Source organism: Doryrhamphus excisus, linkage group LG23 (assembly GCF_037039965.1).
Source record: "Doryrhamphus excisus strain RoL-2023G ecotype Guam linkage group LG23, RoL_Dexc_Guam_v1.1, whole genome shotgun sequence".
Lineage (NCBI taxonomy): Eukaryota > Metazoa > Chordata > Actinopteri > Syngnathiformes > Syngnathidae > Doryrhamphus > Doryrhamphus excisus.
Genome location: NC_136379.1, coordinates 4482925 through 4503927, shown reverse-complemented (window position 1 = coordinate 4503927; position 21003 = coordinate 4482925). Strand labels below are relative to the sequence as shown.

The 21003-nt window shown below is 42.9% G+C and overlaps 1 protein-coding gene across 2 annotated transcripts; it reads left to right on the top strand.

Annotated features, from left to right (window-relative positions):
• The first annotated feature begins 433 nt into the window (after positions 1–433).
• Positions 434–20184, top strand: arhgef37 (Rho guanine nucleotide exchange factor (GEF) 37). 2 transcript variants are annotated; one of them, XM_078788582.1, is made up of 16 exons: positions 436–517; positions 3404–3594; positions 3903–3983; positions 7458–7894; positions 11242–11371; positions 11559–11706; positions 11782–11981; positions 12068–12198; positions 12972–13076; positions 13363–13476; positions 14224–14393; positions 14479–14626; positions 14703–14831; positions 16894–17089; positions 17593–17765; positions 19468–20184. In XM_078788582.1, the coding sequence occupies exons 4-16, from the start codon at positions 7469–7471 to the stop codon at positions 19672–19674; spliced, it is 2277 nt and encodes a 758-aa protein (XP_078644708.1). In that variant the 5' UTR covers positions 436–517; positions 3404–3594; positions 3903–3983; positions 7458–7468; the 3' UTR covers positions 19675–20184. The 2 variants fall into 2 exon arrangements, with proteins under 2 accessions (XP_078644709.1, XP_078644708.1); XM_078788583.1 differs by lacking the exons at positions 17593–17765; positions 19468–20184 and adding an exon at positions 17160–17290 and having other exon boundaries at positions 434–517.
• Positions 20185–21003: the final 819 nt, after the last annotated feature.

Genomic DNA, 21003 nt, shown 5'->3' with positions numbered 1-21003 from the left:
ACCTTTAACCCCTTCACCCGTCACTCGAGAGTGCTTTATGATGCCGCCCCCTAGCGTCCCGGAGATGAACTGCCACTATTCAACGATTACAATTTCATTTTATTAATTGATTTTACCACGTAATTGAGATTATTTATCTAGCGAAATGCCCAATAATTTGATTGATATGGTTACATTTCCCCCCCCCACTAAAATATTAAGTACAATGCGTTTATGTGAATTAAACTGTGTAGTTTTTCTTTAGTTTGCATGTGTAGACACATGGGCTTCACCATTCAGGGATTGCAAATATCTGTTTTTAAATAGTAAAATCCATAGAAAATTTTGAAATCTTGATTTCAAAAGAAACGTATACAGAAAGTTTAGGAACAGCTAGATCTACCATTAGTATGAATAAACGTAATTAAATGCCTTTAATGTGAAAGGCAGCGACCGGATGTGTCAAGTAATCTCGTGTCTCTTGTTGCTTGACAGGTGCGCGAGTTCAGAGTGAAAACATAAAGGAGGCTAAAACAAGGTAATTTACTCTTTTCTTTCTTCTACTTTTCTTTCGACCCATCGTTAGCTAATACAACAACTGTTGTACCAGCTGACTTCATTTACGTCTATTTATCAGGGCTTTGCTAGTGAACATGATTGACGATTGTCTTCCGACTTGTTATCCATTTGATGAATATCCACCTGTTTATCATAGCACAACTCACGTGATTTAAATGGCGGTCTCATGATAGCCTGAAGACTGAAGCCTTACACGTAATTATTAAGAGTTTCCTCAAAGCTAGGTGTAAATGTTTTCAATTTTGCTTACAAGAAACCCTAATTAATACAGATTGGCAGAAAAACATATGGCTGAAAGATCATCGCACTTCGTCAGCGTCCAATTGTATTTATCTGACGTCATCACCACTTTTCTAGTGAAGCCGTCATATTTCCGGTTGCTGCTTCCGGTGGAAACACGTGGACAGAGATAAAGCCTAATTAATACAAACAGGTATTTTAGCATGGTTGGTAATAAGAAAATAAATTTTAAAGTGGACCTATTCTGTTTTTTTCACTTTTCTGACCTATAAATGTAGTTAGAATGTTGTATTCTGTGTTAAACGATGCCATAGTTTCAGATAATGAGGTTTGCGCATTTAGAAGTGAGCCCTGAAAGAAGTTCGGTATGCCTCAAAATGCTCAGTTTCAGAGGACGTTGTGACGTCACAGAGGAGCGGGCTTCCTTCCTAACTGTTTATTTTGTGTAAGAAATCACTTTTATTTCAGAATACTACATTAGTCTAATAAAATTATGACTTTTTGCTTGTAATATTATGGCTTCACTCTTATAAAAATAGAAAATCTCAGTATAATGGCAGAATTTATATCAAATTCCCAATATCCTGATGGCCAAGTATCTTTCCTTATCTTCCTGAGAACCTAAAGAAGTGAGAAAGAGTTCGCTTTTGCTAATGAGATGTTTATTTCTATGCACACATCATATCTTGTCCATGCGTCGCTATCTGGTTGGCGGCCCCCAGATTGTCTTTGCTGAAATCATCACTCACTTAAACGGTTGGTTTTGTTCAATTCTTAGTTAATACTGCATTATTTCTGATGTGCTACTTATAATTATTCAGTTGATATATTACTTGGTCAAGTAGTCATTTCTGTACTGTGCTTACTTTGAGGCAAACTCTGTGTCTCTCTGCATTATGCTAACGCAAATGGTGCAAACATCAGTAAAAGCATTTTTTATGCCAGAGTGTCAACATTGTTAGGGCAAACACATTTCCTCGTTTGGCTTTCCAGTGACATAATCGCTCCGCCCTGCGTGGCAGAAGTCACCTTTCCACCATAGTGATCCACCTCAAAAGTTTCCAAAAACAGCCCAGGGTTGGAGCACGCAATTGCACTCATGAATGCTGTAGTGTGTTAAGAGGTGGACTCTTGTTGGCAGTAAAATGAACGACACGCGGTGACAGTTTGGAACAGTCCTTCAGGGTTTTCCTCCAGACTGAATCGGAGTATTACGTAGTAATTGTAAGTACAGTAATTACATGTTGTCAGTGTCCAAAGAGATCATGTTTGGAAATGATGTTGTTTTCCTCCCCTCTAATTGGTCATCGCTGAAGGTGTCAACCAAGCTAAGGACATAATCGTTGTGAGTCGTAGGCTTTAGGAATGTCGTCCTGCAGCATTCCTCGCAGTCAGTCTGATGGGCACAGCAACACGCCCCCCTCATTCAGAACTCGCAGTTTTTCACCGTAATGACTACATTGTGTCGTATTGGCCACTGGCATAGCTCAAGATCATTCACATGCTAAGATTGTAGTCCGTCTGCATTGCTTAGGTCCTATTCTCGCCTAACAATACACCATCCTGCACGTCATAAAAATCTGCCTTTGCAAAGGTAATAGGCGCTAATCTCTGTGGTTGATTAGGGCCTGTTTTTATTCTTTTAAGAAAATGCACATTTAAGCAAATTTTTGCCTAACTTAAGCAATTTCAAGCAACTAAATTGTGAATATAAAACATTCAGAAGATGCCCTATGATATTCATTCATTCATTTATTTTCTACCGCTTTTTCCTCGCGTGGATCGCAGGGGTGCTGGAGCCTATCCCAGCTGTTTTCAGACGACAGGCGGGGTACACCCTGGACTGGTGGCCAGCCAATCACAGGGCACATATAGACAAACAACCATTCACACTCACATTCATACCTATGGACAATTTGGAGTGGCCAATTAACCTAGCATGTTTTTGGAATGTGGGAGGAAACCGGAGTACCCGGAGAAAACCCACGCATGCACGGGGAGAACATGCAAACGCCACACAGAGATGGCCGAGGGCCCTGGTCTCCTAGCTGTGAGGTCTGCGCGCTAACCTTAAGCAATTTCAAGCAACTAAATTGTGAATATAAAGCATTCAGAAGATGCATAGAGACCCCTATATGTTTATGTATTATTCTGCGCTAGTCGCTAGGTGTCACCAATGTTACTGTAATGTAGCTTGATCGGCCGTAACTCATGCCATGCTAAAACTCACCAATACACACGAGCAAAAGTCCTATTTATGTCTTATATGGCTTATTTCCTGTTATTATGTCTACAATTTTGGCTAATATTAGTGCAAAGGTGACTATAGGGGTTCTAGGTCACATCTTGAGGACTCTAATTTTGTTAGAACCTGTATTTAGAAGGTCATATACAAGTCTACTATACTCTAAATGTGAAAACATTCCATTATAAATCAGCAATATAAAAAATATAAATATAAAACAGCAATCCTGTGGAAATTCACTTAACTCATCCAATTAACCGTGACAACAAAGAGATGACTGTATTATATTATTATGGGGTGTAATTTTTTTCTTTTTCTCTGCTGACATTTTCAAGAGTTGTTTATTATCTCGCAACGCAGCATACACACAATGACTGGCCAATTGGGAGAAGATGGGACGTCCCACCGTGCTTTTGTCCCCCGCCAGAGTAAAACTTCAATCGCCTGGTCGCTCTGCCCTCATTGGCCAGTAAATTAGGTCCCCGAAGCCTCTTTCTGATTGGTCCTTGTTGGCACGGTGAGGAGCTGTCGGCCAATCGTCTTCAGTCAGGGTAAGTTTCACTTCCTCTTCACGCCGGCTGCTGCAGTCAATCAGCTTATTCAGCTCTTCTGTGTGTGTGCTTGCGTGTGTGTGTGTGTCCTGCATCCTCCCCCCTGTTTTCCTCTCCTAAACAGCAGGCCCACCCTCCTTTCCACCCCGCCCCCCTGTTTTTGCTCACCCAGCCAAACACACCACTGCTGTCTCACACACACCAGTGATTCAACACTCACACACTCGTGCCGCATGAGGCCCAGCTACAGCATTGTGGTGTGTGAGTCAGTGGAGAAATTTCAACTTATGTGTGTGTTTTCCGTGCAGCGGCGTCTCCTCTGCAGCAGATTCCAGCAGGACACCGGAGAAGCAGTACGTCTAAACTGAAGAGTCTTCGCTCACTCCAAGGTTTGTGCTGTCGCTTTCACACACTTTGCTGCTGTTTTTCGGCAGCAACACAACACACTTGTGTTTTCAGAAAGTAGTCGTTTTAGTCTTAGTGGATTCTTGCAATGTAATTAGTTTGCTAAAAGGACACTGTCCGCTTTTAGACCATGACTTGTTTTTAATGGTGGGTCGCCATGTCTTTACTGATACCCACACATGCAGTACATGAAGGAACACTGCTAGTTAAGACACTTTGCAACTAAAATAGAGTTCATTCATTCATTTTCTACCGCTTTTTCCTCACGGGGGTCGCGGGGGTGCTGGAGCCTATCCCAGTTGTCTTTGGGCGAGAGGCGGGGTACACCCTGGACTGGTGGCCAGCCAATCACAGGGCACATATAGACAAACAACCATTCACACTCACATTCATACCAAGGGACAATTTGGAGTCGCCAATTAACCTAGCATGTTTTTGGAATGTGGGAGGAAACCGGAGTACCCGGAGAAAATCCACGCATGCACGGGGGAGAACATGCAAACTCCACACTGAGATGGCCGAGGGTGGAATTGAACCCTGGTCTCCTAGCTGTGAGGTCTCCCCGCCGTGCCGCCCCTAAAATAGAGTTAAAGACACAAAAACTACAATATGCCAGTGATTGACATGATAAATGATCAATTAAGTCAGGGGTGTCAGGGCCATTTTTGGATATATTGTTCAATATTAAGCTGATTTGCTTTGTTAATTGTAACAAAGCTGAGACGTTTTGTTCAGATACAGTATTGACCCACTTTGGATTGGTTTTAGTTATTATTAATTAATTCTTCTAGTTTGCCTTTTAATCAGTTCAACACATTCAAACATCTTGTCAAAAGTCTCCCCAGAAGAGTGGTAGCTGCTGTAGCCACTAAGTGAGGAGTCAACGCCACTTTTAACACGTGCAAGAGTCGCTTTTTACAACAAAACATCGTCAGGAAGACAAGGATGCCGGAACTGTACCTCCTCGATTGTAATTTAATCACACATAAAACTCATCTGAGGTCATCCTGGCGCTAATTGTCACAGCAGTGCGGCGACAGATGCTTTGTAAGCACCTCGCAGCCCCCCCGCGGAGCTTAACTCCCGGTGTTCAGACTGAGAACATCCATGACAATACTTAGTGACTACTCATGCGTGGTTTATTGTGGCGTAAACAATCACAACAAAGCCGCTCTGTAGCTCCGCCTCCCACTTTTTGTCTCTTCCCGCATTAGCCTGGCTAGCAATCAGTGCTAAGCACCACACAAGCACCATCAGTAATTGTTTGGTGTTTGTCCAAGTCATTTATGGCAACACACAAGTAAGAGTGGCTTATTTTTGCTTATGTCTACTATTTACTTATTACGGTTCACGGTATGAGGTAATACTGTATACAAACATTCACACTCACATTCATACCGATGGGCAATTTAGAATTATTAGCCTATTATTCTTGGACCCGGAGAAAACACACTCAAGAAACACAAGAAATAGAATAAAATAGAATGAACAACAACAAAAATAACAAACAACAACAAAATTTTTAAATCTGCAGTCATTTTATAAGAATAAAATCAAAATATTAAGAGAATAATGTTGGAAATAAATTAATTTTGGCATCATAAAGTTGAAATACAGTTTGTAATGTTGGAATAAATATTGTAATAAATATAAAGTACTCACCCTAAGAGAGAGCGTGAGGAGCTCAGTCATCCGGGAGGGGCTCAAAGTAGAGCCGCTTCTCCTTCACATCAGTTGAGGTGGCTCGGGCATCTAGTCCGGATGCCTCCCGGACGCCTCCCTGGTGAGGTGTTCCAGCCGGGAAAAGGCCCCGGGGTAGGCCTAGGACACGCTGGAGGGATTATGTCTCACATCTGGCCTGGGAACGCCTTGGTGTCCTCCCGGTGGAGCTGGAGGAGGTGGCCGGGGAACGGGAAGTCTGGGCTTCCCTACTGAGACTGCTGCCCCCGTGACCCGGACCCGGATAAGCAGAGGAAAATAGATGGATGGATAAATATAAAGTAAAAATATTATGGGAATAAAGTCATAATTACAACAGAGAGAAGAAGAGAGAGGACGAGGAGAAAGAGGAAGAAGGATAGAAAAAAAAACACACTCCAATTTCAACTATTTCAGTTAACTCATTTAACAACATAAGTGCGGCAAACTGTGATTGGTTTGGCTGTCGTTAGGTAGTTAGTTAGTTGATAATCAACATAGTTTTAAATCAAGGGAGTCCAAAATGCGACCCAGGGGCCATTTGCGGCCTGCAGTTGAAACATTCAAAGAATACAGTGAAACTAGAGAGGGGGAAAAAAGCCATAATACAACAGAAAATATAACATATAATATAACAGATAATATAATACCAATAATAGGACTAATAATAGTAATATGCTTTGTTATCTATAACACAGATGTTCATTCATTCATTCACGAGGGTGGCTGGGGTGCTGGAGCCTAACAACCATTCACACTCACATTCATACCTATGGACAATTTGGAGTCGCTAATTAACCTAGCATGTTTTTGGAATGTGGGAGGAAACCGGAGTACCCAGAGAAAACCCATGCATGCACGGGGAGAACGTGCAAACTCCACACAGAGATGGCCGTGGGTGGGATTGAACTCAGGTCTCCTAGCTGTGAGGTCTACACGCTAACCATTTGACGACCGTGCAGCCTGCTGAAAAGGGTTACACAGTCTTAATATTTTGGTGGGATTACAGCTCATATTCACTGTGGCATCATTTTCACAAGCTTCTGCTTTTTAATCCAGACTTCATGTACTTTACACCAAGATCTCGTGTTGATGATGGGCAATTCGGACCACGATGCCAAGTTTCCAGACTTTTGTTCCACTTTTTAAAAATGCATGAGACAGGTCTTAAGCACATTTCAGTAGTTCCTGATTAGATGAAGATCTTTTCCTTGACTGCAGGGTGTGTCTTTCCACATGATTGTTTAACAACTGAAAAGCTACTCGCTGAATGCAACATGATCACCCATGCAGCAATTGCAGTAACGTAGCCTGTTTGCTTGGTTAAATCCACGGGCTAACCTTTTTGGTTTTAGCCTTTTTGCCAAATGAACAATATAACCTTCATTCATGAGGGTCGCAGGGGTGCTGGAGCCTATCCCAGCTGTCTTCGGGCAAGAGGCGGGGTACACCCTGGACTGGTGGCCAGCCAATCACAGGGCACATATAGACAAACAACCATTCACACTCACATTCATACCTATGGACAATTTGGAGTGGCTAATTAACCTAGCATGTTTTTGGAATGTGGGAGGAAACCGGAGTACCCGGAGAAAACCCACACATGCACGGGGAGAACATGCATAGATGGCCGAGGGTGGGATTGAACTTGGGTCTCCTAGCTGTGAGGTCTGCGCGCTAACCACTCGACCGCCGTGCAGCCCCAATATAACCTTTTATTTGTATCATAGTTTTGTTAAATTGATTCTCTTCTTTGACAGCGATCTCCATCATGGAGGTGCCCAGGATGCCTTGTCCCGTCCCCTTCCCCCGGACTATTCATAACATAGTCTCCTCAACGCCAGGAGCTGCCGAGAACATCCCCGTGAACAACACCCAGGATAACAAACTCCAGGAGGAGACAGACGAAAGCTTGGAGGACGATCCATTCGGGGAAGAGGATGACACCACAGAGTCCGTGGAGGTCACGGACGAGGCCAACCGCTCACAAGACAGCCTCTCCGAGGAGCGTTCCGCATCCGAAGAGAGGACGGTGGAGGAGGCTGAAAGGATGGCGAAGGAAGAGGAAGCGGCCAAAGAAAGGGCGGCACAGAGGCAGCTGATGGCCATCCAAGAGCTGGTGCACTCCGAGAGGAGCTACCTGCGATTGCTGCAGATCAGCACCGTGACCATCAGGAGCAACCTGCAGAAGCTACAGGTAAATATTGGTAATGGTTTAATTTCATTTGAACATGCATCAGATTACAATTGAATGCATCACATCATCAGTTCACAGTTCCACATGTCCAAAAGGAGTAGGAAGAAGCAAAGCTTATTAAATCCTACCCCTCCATCTGGTACTTTTACAATCAGTAACTCACTTCCTGCTTTCCTAATATAGTTAAATTGTATTTATTTATTTATTACAAAAAAAAATTAATTTGCGGCACGGCAGTCGAGTGATTAGCGCGCAGACCTCACAGCTAGGAGACCAGGGTTCAATTCCACCCGGGGATGGGACGAGGCATCCTGGGCACCTCCATGATGGAGATCGCTGTCAAAGAATAGAATCAATTTAACAAAACTATGATACAAATAAAAGGTTATATTGGGGCTGCACGGCGGTCGAGTGGTTAGCGCGCAGACCTCACAGCTAGGGAACACGAGTTCAATTCCACCCTCGGCCATCTCTGCATGTTCTGCATGTTCTCCCCGTGCATGCGTGGGTTTTCTCCGGGTACTCCGGTTTCCTCCCACATTCCAAAAACATGCTAGGTTAATTAGCGACTCTAAATTGTCCATAGGTATGAATGTGAGTGTGAATGGTTGTTTGTCTATATGTGCCCTGTGATTGGCTGGCCACCAGTCCAGGGTTTACCCTGCCTCTCGCCTGAAGACAGCTGGGATAGGCTCCAGCACCCCCGCGACCCTCGTGAGGATAAGCGGTAGAAAATGAATGAATGGTTATTTTTAACCTTATGCATTATTTTAGCTGTTTGAAGATGAACTATATCAGCAAGTTGAAGTATTTGTGATTTTAGAACTAAGGAGTTAGTATGTTCTCTGTAGACACACATAGAAGAAATGGTCTCATATGTTAGCACATAAAATAGTTATTGATTTAAAGTGCTCTCTTTTGGGATTCATTTAGAAACCTTTTCCCCAGTGTATATTCATATTTTTTTATTCCCACTGGAGTGCCTTCAAGTACCCCCCATTTGCGAACCAGTGCCTGCTACAATCCCCATCAATCCTGCGATCATTCAACGCTAATATCATTTAATTCTGTCTCATTGTCTTAATGAGTTGCTGCTCTACACAATTTACTGTCATCAGCAGCTTTGCTTATACCTCCGTTATGATCGTTTATTATGCCACCAGTAATAGAAATAGAAACGAGGCATCATAAAACGGAAAGGAATTAGGCTTTATGGGCCGGAAGGAACACTTCGTGGAAGAGAACTGAAAAGATGAACACACCGTGGAGACAGCAGATGAGGAGAAAATAAAAATGAGGAACGGCAGCGCTGCCAGTCCCATAAGAGGCGCACAGAACACAGTGACTGGCGGAGGAGTAATATAACATACAGTGCTTAAATAATGTGACATGGAGAAAGATGGATGGAGTCATGATTGGGAAAGAATAAAACACTGTGAGGATGGAAATAAGCAGCAGTCGGGACAGAGAAACACAACAAGCATTGAATAATGGTGCCATTGTGTGTCATTGTGGAACATTGTTAGGCAAGTTGTGGGCTTGTTTTCAGGGCACAGTGCAGATTGTTCCAAGTGGGCATGAGACCTACTGGTATGATTTACATTTTCTAACACTGAAATTAGGGGTGTAAAAAAATATCGTTTTGGCTATATATCGCGATACTTTGTTCCACAATACTGTATCGATATGAAAAAGTATGATATGGATATTTTTTGGCATTTATCATAGATTGTATATGGTATTTATTCAAGTTAATTTCTGATTTGAATTGAAACCTCCCATGGTTAGGTGTCAGCACTTACGTAGTCAATTAGGCAAGGACGTTGAACGAGATTCCCGAGTGAAACGTCCTCACACATAAACACAGTTCAACATGGCCGAATGCCAGCACATAACAGCGGCCCCTGCGGCGTACAAGGCTGAAGTGTGGACACATTTTGGATTTCTACACAAAGTAGGGTGTGCAGAAATGGACAAAACCCATGCCGTTTGGAAAATGTGTCGTGTTTCCCGAATAAATTATTCGGGAAAACACGACAAATCTGCGAGTCCACTTAGCGAGACACCATGAGGACCTGCCGCTAGCAAGCAATACCAAGGTCCTTTTGTATACTACAAAAGTAGTACTGTGATATTGCAGGTATTTTGTTTTTCAAATTGATATCACTATTTTGTTAAATAATGGTTATTTCAAGCATCCTAAAAGGACTTTTTACTGATGTTAGTTACTTTGTTCCACAAAAATACTCTTCTGGTGGTGGATACGTCAGGGACTGTATACTATATATATATATTTTTTTTTTACAGCTAATAGAATGTGAACATTTGAGCAGGGTTTTGAGACATCATTTCATTTATTTGTTTTTTATTTGTAAATTTAAAGCTGGATGTTAAAGCTTTATTCATCCAAATGCTACACTTTAAGTTTTTACAGAGGAAAGTTTGTGATACAGCATAACATACTGTTCTAATGGAATAAAAAATGTGTTGAGTAAGTGCATATTGCTGGTGTAATTCAGTTTTCCAGGAAATAATCTTTAACTACAAGAAAAAAAAAATATCGCCTTGTTAACAGTATTGTGATATATCGTATCATGATACGTATCGTATCACCAGATTCTTGCCAATACACACACCCTAACTGAAATACATTCATTCATTCATTTTCTACTGCTTTTCCTCACAAGGGTCGCAGGGATGCTGGAGCCTATCCCAGCTGTCTTCGGGCGAGAGGCGGGGTACACCCTGGATCACAGGGCACATATAGACAAACAACCATTCACACTCACATTCATACCTATGGACAATTTGGAGTTAACCTAGCATGTTTTTGGAATGTGGGAGGAAACCGGAGTACCCGGAGAAAACACAGAGCCACACAGAATTGAACCCTGTTCTCCTAGCTGTGAGGTCTGCGTGCTAACCACTTGACCGCCGTGCCGCCAACTGAAATACATATTGATACATACATGTCCCTAGGGGGACAGACTTTTATTCAGGAAGTAGCTACTGCCATTGGGAAGGTATGTTAATCATAGGTATGAATGTGAGTGTGAATGGTTGTTTGTCTTTATGTGCCCTGTGATTGGCTGGTGAACACTCCAGGGTGTACCCCGCCTCTTGCCCAAAGACAGCTGGGATAGGCTCCAGCATACTAAAAAGACATCAAATAGAGTCTTTATTGAGAAGCTGTTATCTGTTAGGAATGGAGGCCAAACGTTAGCGGGAGCTGAACAATACCGATAGCACGAGTGTCCTGATATCCGATATTCATATCTGATATGGTGGAGGTCACAAATGTGACTTACAAACCCTTGATTAACGAGTCAGTGTGTTTTTCATCACAGCCTCCGCTTGCCAACTTGGACAGCATGTTCCTGTACATCGAGGACGTGATCGACGTTTCGAGTCGCCTCCTCAGCCTACTGGATCAGAAGCATCTTCAACCTGGAGATCCGCTCTTCCTGGAGGCAGTGTGTGAGCATTAGCATGTTTCCTCTTCCTTTAAAGCAGCATGTTAACACTTCCCGTCAGGAAAGAGTGTTCAGGGTGGGTTCAGGAAGCCGAAATCGCTCTGTCAACATGCAGTTATAGAATCTGAATATGCTTAAAGACGCTGCAAAACAAGCCTTCTGTGATCCCTGATTGTTCTTGCTCCATGCAGGTGATTCCTTCCTCAGTCTCTCCTCTGAAATCGAGGCCGCCTACAAGGAGTACCTGACCAACTACAACCGCGTCACTGTGGTGGAGAACTCCTACAAAAAGAAAGAGGCACTGTGGGACGAGATCGTCAAAGTCATCAAAGCATCGGCGTAGGTTTTCATCTCGCTCGTGAGCCATGGGTGTTCCCGGTGCCACCTCAATGCATGTCTCCTGCGTTCGCACAGGCCGGAAGTGAACGCCTCCTCTCTGAGTTTCTTCCTGGTGATGCCGGTGCAGCGCATCGCCCGCTACCCTCTTCTTCTTCAGACCATCCAGAAGCACACAGACACGCATCACCCAGCATACACGCTCCTGGAGCAGGCGGCTCACACTTCCATCGCTCTCAACTGCCGCATTAACGAGTACAAGCGCTTTCGAGAAGTCGGTGAGAAGGGTCGAAAACTGAATCCCTCAGCAGAGGTGAGCGGATCGCGTTTTTCACAGTCAGTTCCTCTGCCTTGCAACCTGCAGCTGACAAGTACAAGAAGACCGAGACACTGAGCATCATGGACAAGATCAACCGCTTGAGCTCTCACAGCATCGCAAAGAAAACAGCCAGGATTGGACAGTTCCTCAAACACGAGACCGGGATGGCTCCCAAGGTGACATCACAGGACACAACCTTACTTTACTAAGATCGAGACACTTTATATGATTTATTTGTATGTATGTATATGTATTATTATTATTTATTATTATGTATTATTTATATGTATTTATCAATAATTAAATAACTATAAATAAAAAATAAAAAAATAAAATAATTAATAAAATAAAATAATACAAATTCCAGAACATTAATTAATACATTTTTATAGTAATAAAATAATTAATTAAAATAATTAAAAACATTTTAAAATTTAATTTTAAAAAAAGTGCTCACTTTGCACGTCATTTTAAATAAATTTTGTTTATTTTTAACTCGGGATTTTCAAGCATAAAAATGGCAAAATGAACTAAAATACAAATCCATAGTTTTCAGAAGATGCATTCAAAAATACTGGGATGATATGTAGTATTCTACACTGGTCACAAGGTGGCAGTATTGTTACTGTAATGTTTGCTGAGATACATAAGCACCATACGTAATCACTGGAACAAAAGGCTTTATTGCAGGTTCGAATTAGCTCACAATCCCTAACCCAAATACAGCAACACACGCATGTATGAGTATTATTTATATCTTTATATCTTAACTGACTTATTTTTTTGTTATTATGGCTACTCCGTTGCGCAATATGAGTATAAAGGTGACTTTAGGGGTGTTATTACATGCCTAGAGGGCTCTATGTTAAAAACCATGTATAGAAGGTTGTGAACAAATGTTTGACATGTATGGCACATTTAATATGTTACATGTAATGTGTGTCTGTAGGTGGTGGACGAAGAGTTTGATGCTCTTGAATGCTTCTTTTACGTCCTGGAACACGGCATCTTGGAGCTGCTGGACAACGTGGAGCTGTACCTCCGCCACCTTGGGGTAGACTATAGATTTGTCTCAAATCGAATGCTTCCGTCAGTACACTAAGTATACTGTGCACGCTGTGTACTTTGACAGTGTAGTGCCAGCCTAAATTGATTACTGGGCTGGGTGTTGCTGACAGTGCACTGCATTTTGTTGCACTTATGGACTCAAAAGTTTAACTGTATGAACAGAAGTGGTCAATTTGAGACCAAAACATGCCGGGCTGTGAGACGACTGAGTATTTTCATGCGGTTTGGATCCTGTCAATAAGACACTTAACACTTTGCATTGTCCTCCTCAGAGATTCCTGCAGTGCAAAACGGAGGAGTTTGACTTGGACATGGATGGTGAGAAGGCACCCATTTGCTATAAGGAGATCACAACCGCACTCAGGCAGTGGATCCTCCCCACATTTGTGAGTCTGATTGTAAAAATAAAAAAAAAACATTCAACTAGATTCAACATGAAGTGGCATAAGTCAATCACTTCATCATACGTAGATGAAAAAATAGATGAAAACACGAGCTGGAAACCTCATATTACAAATTTACAACACAAGGTGGCCAGAAATATTTCAATATTGAACAAAGCTAAATTTGTTCTCAATCAGAAATCACTCCACACTCTTTTTTGCTCTCTGGTTCTACCATATCTTACTTATTGTGTGGAAATATGGGATAATAACTATAAAAGCAATCTTCACTCGCTAAATGTACTGCAAAAAAGGGTACCCTCAAACAATGCACAACAATGAGCCAATTCAAGAAACAATACAAGCAGTTGATGTTTGCTAAATACAAGGATGAAGAGTCTTGAACCAGTCATGATGTGCTATACATATCACTATATTGACACTTATTATGGTACCCATTATGGCATTGGATGGTCATATCACCTTGTATATCGGTACGTGATAAAAAAAAAAACTAAACTATATTAGGAAAGCAGGAAGTGAACAAATGTAACAGTTACTGATTGTAAAAGTACCAGATGGAGGGGTAGGATTTAATAAGCTTTGCTTCTTCCTGCTCCTTTTGGACATGTGGAACTGTGAACTGATTATGTGATGCATTCAATTGTAATCTGATGCATGTTCAAATGAAATTAAACCATTACCATTATCATCTTGGTGATGATTTCTATGAATCGTGTTTTCATCCAGGAAAAGAGGATGAGGACACTGATCCACAAACCTCTCTGCGTGCTCCGTGACCTCCTGTTGGGCCCGAGGAACCTGATCCGGAAGAGGCTGGACAAGCTCCTCGACTATGAAGTGATTGAGGCCAAATCTTCTCTGAGCTATGAGGAACAAGCCATAGCCAACACGTACAAGTGAGGCTCAGCTGCTTGAGCCTGAGTGCATCGGATGTTGAGTTGAATCATTTTTCTTTAAGTTGTCATGGTGTTCTTCACCCAGGACCATCAACACTTTGCTTCTTAACGAGCTGCCAAAGTTTAACGGCTTGGCGCTGCAGATGATTTGGAGCATGCTGGGCACGTTCAGCTGCCTGCACAAAGACCTCACCTCCGACATGGAGCAGCTCTTCCAAAGCTTTGCCCAACAGGTAACCACCCGGAGTAATTGACACTCCAGGAATGGAATAGATGTTGTTAATGTAGTTAATTTCCCCCTCCATGCAGCTTCCCCACAGCTCCTTAGAGAATGGCGTGTTCTGGGAATGGGCTGAGTCAGCAGTGCTTGAGGGTTCAAGGAGGCTGGAGACTTTGTGTCACAGTGTGGAGGAGACACTCCTGGCACCCGCCACACAGGTCTGTGTCAAGAATGTCTGCTTTTTTTTTTTTGTGGCTTTCTGCGACTGTTATGTCTAAATTAGTACTTCCGTAATTATACAGTGCACCCGGAAAGTATTCACAGCGCTTCACTTTTTCTACATTTTGTCATGTTACAGCCTCATTCCAAACTGAATTAAATTAATCTCTTACCTCAAAATTCTACACAAAATACTCCATTATGACAATGTGAAAAAAGGATTTTTTGACATGTTTTGAATTTATTACAAATAGAAAACAAAAAAATCACATTTACATAAGTATTCACAGCCTTTGCCATGAAGCTCAAAATTGAGCTCAGGTGCATCTTTTTTCCACTGATCACCCTTGAGATCTTTCTACAGCTTAATTGGAGTCCACCTGCAGTAAATTCAGTTGATTGGACATGATTTGGAAATATAATAACTGTCTATATAAGGTCCCACAGTTGACTGTGCATGTCAGAGCACAAACACCAAGCATGAAGTCAAAAGAACTGTCTGTAGACCTGCGAGACAGGATTGTCTTGAGGCACAAATCTGGGGAAGGATACAGAAACATTTCTGCGGCTTTGAAGGTCCCAATGAGCACAGTGGCCTCCATTATTCGTAAATGGAAGACGTTTGGAACCACCAGGACTCTTCCTAGAGCTGGCCGGCCTTCTAAACTGAGCGATCGGGGAAGAAGGGCCTTAGTCAGGGAGGTGACCAAGGCCCCGATGGTCACTCTGTCAGAGCTCCAGCGTTCCTCTGTGGAGAGAGGAGAGCCTTCCAGAAGGACAACCATCTCTGCGGCAATCCACCAATCAGGCCTGTATGGTAGAGTGGCCAGACGAAAGCCACTCCTTAGTAAAAGGAACATGGCAGCCCGTCTGGAATTTGCCAAAAAGCACCTGAATGACTCTCACACCATGAGAAACAAAATTCTCTGGTCTGATGGCTTTCGTCTGGCCACTCTACCATACAGGCCTGATTGGTGGATTGCTGCAGAGATGGTTGTCCTTCTGGAAGGCTCTCCTCTCTCCACAGAGGAACGCTGGAGCTCTGACAGAGTGACCATCGGGGCCTTGGTCACCTCCCTGACTAAGGCCCTTCTTCCCCGATCGCTCAGTGTAGAAGGCCGGCCAGCTCTAGGAAGAGTCCTGGTGGTTCCAAACGTCTTCCATTTACGAATAATGGAGGCCACTGTGCTCATTGGGACCTTCAAAGCAGCAGAAATGTTTCTGTATCCTTCCCCAGATTTGTGCCTCAAGACAATCCTGTCTCGCAGGTCTACAGACAGTTCTTTTGACTTCATGCTTGGTGTTTGTGCTCTGACATGCACAGTCAACTGTGGGACCTTATCTTATATAGACAGTTATTATATTTCCAAATCATGTCCAATCAACTGAATTTACTGCAGGTGGACTCCAATTAAGCTGTAGAAAGATCTCACGGATGATCAGTGGAAAAAAGATGCACCTGAGCTCAATTTTCAGCTTCATGGCAAAGGCTGTGAATACTTATGTAAATGTGATTTTTTTGTTTTCTATTTTTAATAAATTCAAAACATGTCAAAAAAAAACTTTTTTCACATTGTCATAATGGAGTATTTTGTGTAGAATTTTGAGGTAAGAGATTAATTTAATTCAGTTTGGAATGAGGCTGTAACATGACAAAATGTACAAAAAGTGAAGCGCTGTGAATACTTTCCGGATGCACTGTATACTGTACAAAGTATACTTGTTCCTGAGTGCACGTAGTTTGACAATGCAGTGCTGTTTCAATGGAAATGACAATTGACATTTATCTTCCTCTTCTTCTTCTTCCTTACTCCTTCCTCATCCGACTTTTCCCCCCTCTCTTCTTCCTCTAAACACAATTCCAACTGCTGACTATGTGGATAAGTTAACATATATATACGTACAAAGGAGAAAATATGAAATTAAAGCATAACTCAAACAAGGTCCATCACATTCCTGGAAGCAAACATGGTGGTCTTTTAATTAAGTGTTCATGGCTGCATGGCATCCTGTAACATCACACATGAAGCAGCTCTGTGCCTGCTCTGTCTCGTCTCTCAGCCTCTCGGCACGTCCACGCAGCTCCGACTCAAGCAGCTGACGGACAAGCACGGCTCTGGCAAGATCTACCAGGTGATGAGCGCCGTGGTGGGCAGCCGGGACCTGGACCTGAGCCTGTCCAAAGGAGAGCTGGTGGCCGTCATCAGCCATGCCGACACCCGCGGGGACAGACGCAGGTGGCTGGTGGATGCCGGAGGTATAAATGGTTATTATTATACAATATTGATAGGCCATTTTCCATCATTATTGTATCTGATTATTAACAGGGACTGTAACTGAGGCACACTACAATACAGCTCACTGGCGCCATCTTTTGGCAAGTCCTTCTCATTGCAACAATTAACAACATAATGTGTTATTTTCATTCATTCATTCATTTTCCACTGCTTATCCTCACGAGGGCCGGGGGGGGGGGGGCTGGAGCCTATCAGCTGTCTTCAGGCGAAGGTACACCCTGGACTGGTGGCCAACCAATCACAGGGCACATATAGACAAACAACCATTCACACTCACATTCATACCTATGGACAATTTGGAGTTGCTAATTAACCAAAAAACAATAATTACACCTAATTATAGGGATTTAGCAGACAAGTAAATCTAAAGTTACCTTCACCTGGAATTTAATCAGAACACGCACAAGGTCATCAAGGTAAGCCCAAAAACTGACGATTTTGTGTGCGTGATGGTGTCACGCAGGCCGGCGAGGCTACGCGCCATGCGCCAAGCTGATCCGCTATCATCAACCGGCAGAGGAGCCGCCGCCATCACCTCACCTGCCCCTGCCGCAGGGTAGCGGCGTCCCCAGGAGGCACTCGTACACGCCGGAGCTCCAACAAACGGATGCGGCGATCAGCCAGCCCTGCTTCCAGGTGATCCCACACCCACTTTGCCATCCTCACATGCTCGTATGTAAAAGTTAGCATCACCTTTAAGTTAAAATGGTTGGCACCTAAAACTTCCCCCTCTAGTATTTGCAGTAATCTAACATTAATAGTATTTGCAGTATTGTAATGACATGATTATTGTTCATCACTATTTAAACAGCGATTGTGTTTGATTGTTAAAAGCCAATAGATACATTATTAAGTAATTTATTGCAGTTGAAGTCCAATGAATAGCCTCAAGTGGTAAACAGTTAACTGCCAGAGGTTAAAAAAAACAGGTTATGTTACCCAAAACTGAAGCATAATGGACTGTATGTATCATAATTATACAAATTAGGCAGGCCTTTTTCAGGGACATAATGTGTCAACAATTTAAAGCTGTTGTGCATACTGACAGTTGCTGTGAGTAATTCCGACAGGTTTTCCAACTTTTCTGATGTACTTACTACCCCATGTATAGTACCCCCCGGTACTATTGCCTCGTAAGCACTGTAAAACTTTTCACCGGTTTTCTGTACACCAGCTAAATAAATACCTAATTAATCTTTTACTTTATTAAAACTTAAAATAAGCATAGTATGATTTTCATTTATTTCACAACCGATGTCATTTTGATTTTATGGCGTAGCAGCGTGTGGAAAAGCACCGTGTCAAGCATTCCACATAAAAAATGTCATGAATCAGTCAGTCGGCCATCAAATGGTGGTTTGCGGGCCCAGTGAGCTGATTGGTTGAGGTGCAAGGATTTTTATTTCCTCAATTGTCAATGACAAGCGCATGTGTGGATTGATTCACGCTTGCGACCGTGTGCTCTGCAGCAGGAGCATCAATCAGTCACATGGTGACACGTGTGTGTGTGTGTGTCAGGTGATATAAACTCCCACCATTAATACACCTGAATCGGAGGCGGGAGTGTCAAGGCTTGTAAATGTGTGATAGTTTATGTGCGTGTGTATACTCCGGTGAGATTAAGGTGAGTGGAGAGCGGGATTTCATTAGACCTCGTGTGTGTGTGTGTGTGTGTGTGTGTGTGTGTGTCACCTCGCTGCCTGTTAAAGTGACTGATAACTCAGCTGACCTCCTCTAGGCATCCCCCTCCTCCCTCTTGACCCTGAGCCTCCTGCCATAAAAGACCTACCGACCTTGAGGCCATGTTCACGCTGATAATGACGACGATGGCCGTGTGTCCCCAACCCCCCCCCCCCAAAACAAGACTGGTCCAGCTCTTTGGCGTCGTTTTATTTATATATATAAATATATATATATATATATATTTGAGACCACGCTCTGTGGCAGCGTCGTCAACGTGAGGTTTTTCACAAGACGATGAACTTTGTCTCGGCCTTGTAGGTGCCACACTGAGACGCTCCGTCTTGTCTCGAAAGCGGCTGCTCAGCAAAATGCAAATGGGATGCAAAGTGATGATGTCATAGCCGGGAGGTGAAGACGTTTCAATGACACTCGGTTGACTGACTGCTAAACTCTGCTAAGCCGTTAGCACTGCAAGGACACCGTGCTCATTAGCAAGCCTCAAGAGTGGGAAAGTAGCTACTAGTACGCTGTGTGCTGTACTTGAGTGCACTTATGCACTCAAAAGGCTAGGTCTAAGTACATAAGTGCTCAGTTTGAGACACAGCATTCATTTGTCCAACGTGAGCTCAACGCTCAACTACTCGTTGTCTCGCAGGTGTTTGCGGCCTACAGCTTCACAGCGAGGGGAAACCACGAAATCTCTATCGTGGCGGGCGAGCCGGTTCGCGTCCTGGAGCCTCACGACAAGAGGGGAAGCCGCGAGTGGAGCCTGGTGGAGGTGAGAGACAGGCAGAGGGGCTACGTGCCCTCCAACTACCTCGTCCTGGTGCCCGTGGGGGCGGGGTCGCTCGCTGGAACATAGTAGCAAAGTGCTGCTACTGCTACTCGCTTCAAATTATCTGCAAACTGCACTTTAGCTATGGCTAAACTTTTGACTGGAAAGTTAGCCGCAATCGGTGCGTACATCGTACCATGACTCGAAGTGCACCGCTCGAACAAAAAAATTGAGGTGTTTCATGTCCTATGTGTACAACGCTCGAAGATCTGCCTAACCCAGGACACTGGTCGTTTCAATTGATCCTTTTGGAACGAAGAAAGGAGTGACTTGAGTCCAAAATGGTCATAAAGTGTAAAAAGAAGTAAACCAGTGCGACCCCCGTTATTCTTTTAACACCACTCATTGACTCTCATCGCAGAATGGGTGCAAAAAGCCAAAGAAAAAGCAAAAGACATACATAAACCGGGTGTCCAAACTTTTCACACTGAAGGCCAAAAACATAAAAGGATGTGGGGGCCACTTTTACATTTTTTTTTAAACCAACTCATATAGATAAGCTGGATGTGTTATATTATATATTATAATATATTATATACATATATATATATATATATATATATATATATATATATATATATATATATATATATATATATATATATATATATATATATATATATATATATATATGTTATATTGAGCAACTTATGAGTATGAACCTTTTCTTTTAACAGTACAAAATTTCTTTTTCACAATATTATGTCTTTTAAACAAATTGCATAGTTTAGTCTTTATATTCAATTTTATTGTATTTTTTTCTCTATTTCTTTCTTGTTTGTATGACATTCCAAGTGTAGTCCATCAACAGCAACCTACCTCCCACTTGGTCCTGTTAGCCCACTTATGGTCTGAGCCCATAACTGGAGTCATGGTGGGTCTAAGTGGGGGGGTGTCAGTGTTGATGGACTACAATGTCATAGAGCTTCATGCTAAAAAATCCAAACTTTAATATCTTCAACATTTTTTTGTGTAAGTATATTTTAGAATGTGATAACGGCTGATGTAAAAGTGGTCCCCCGGGCCGCGCTTTGAACACCCGTGGCTCAGCGGCATGCTTTACACAAAAAGATGGAATTGCACTACAGGGTGTTGGACTTCAGGGGTTTGACTCTATTTTAGCAATGACAGAAACGAAGGACGCCGCCTCTTTTGAAAAAGTTCCCGAGACTAGAGGACAACTCCTGACTGAGCTGCCTGCAGCAGGAAGTCAGAAAACGGCGTGTTCTTGTTAGCGAGCTAACAGCGAGGTCAACGTGGGCTGACAGACGAGTGTGTGTGTGTGTGTGTGTGCGCTTCTCCAAGCAGCAGCACCCCTGCTTGGAGACGGATGAGAACATGACACTCTCTTCCTCC

Excerpts from the sequence above, each read along its gene's own strand:
- arhgef37 (XM_078788582.1), top strand. The coding sequence starts at position 7,469 with ATGGAGGTGCCCAGGATGCCTTGTCCCGTCCCCTTCCCCCGGACTATT. Across the intron at positions 13,477-14,223 it reads AGTGGATCCTCCCCACATTT|GAAAAGAGGATGAGGACACT; the intron begins GTGAGTCTGATT and ends GTTTTCATCCAG. Across the intron at positions 14,627-14,702 it reads TCCAAAGCTTTGCCCAACAG|CTTCCCCACAGCTCCTTAGA; the intron begins GTAACCACCCGG and ends CCCTCCATGCAG.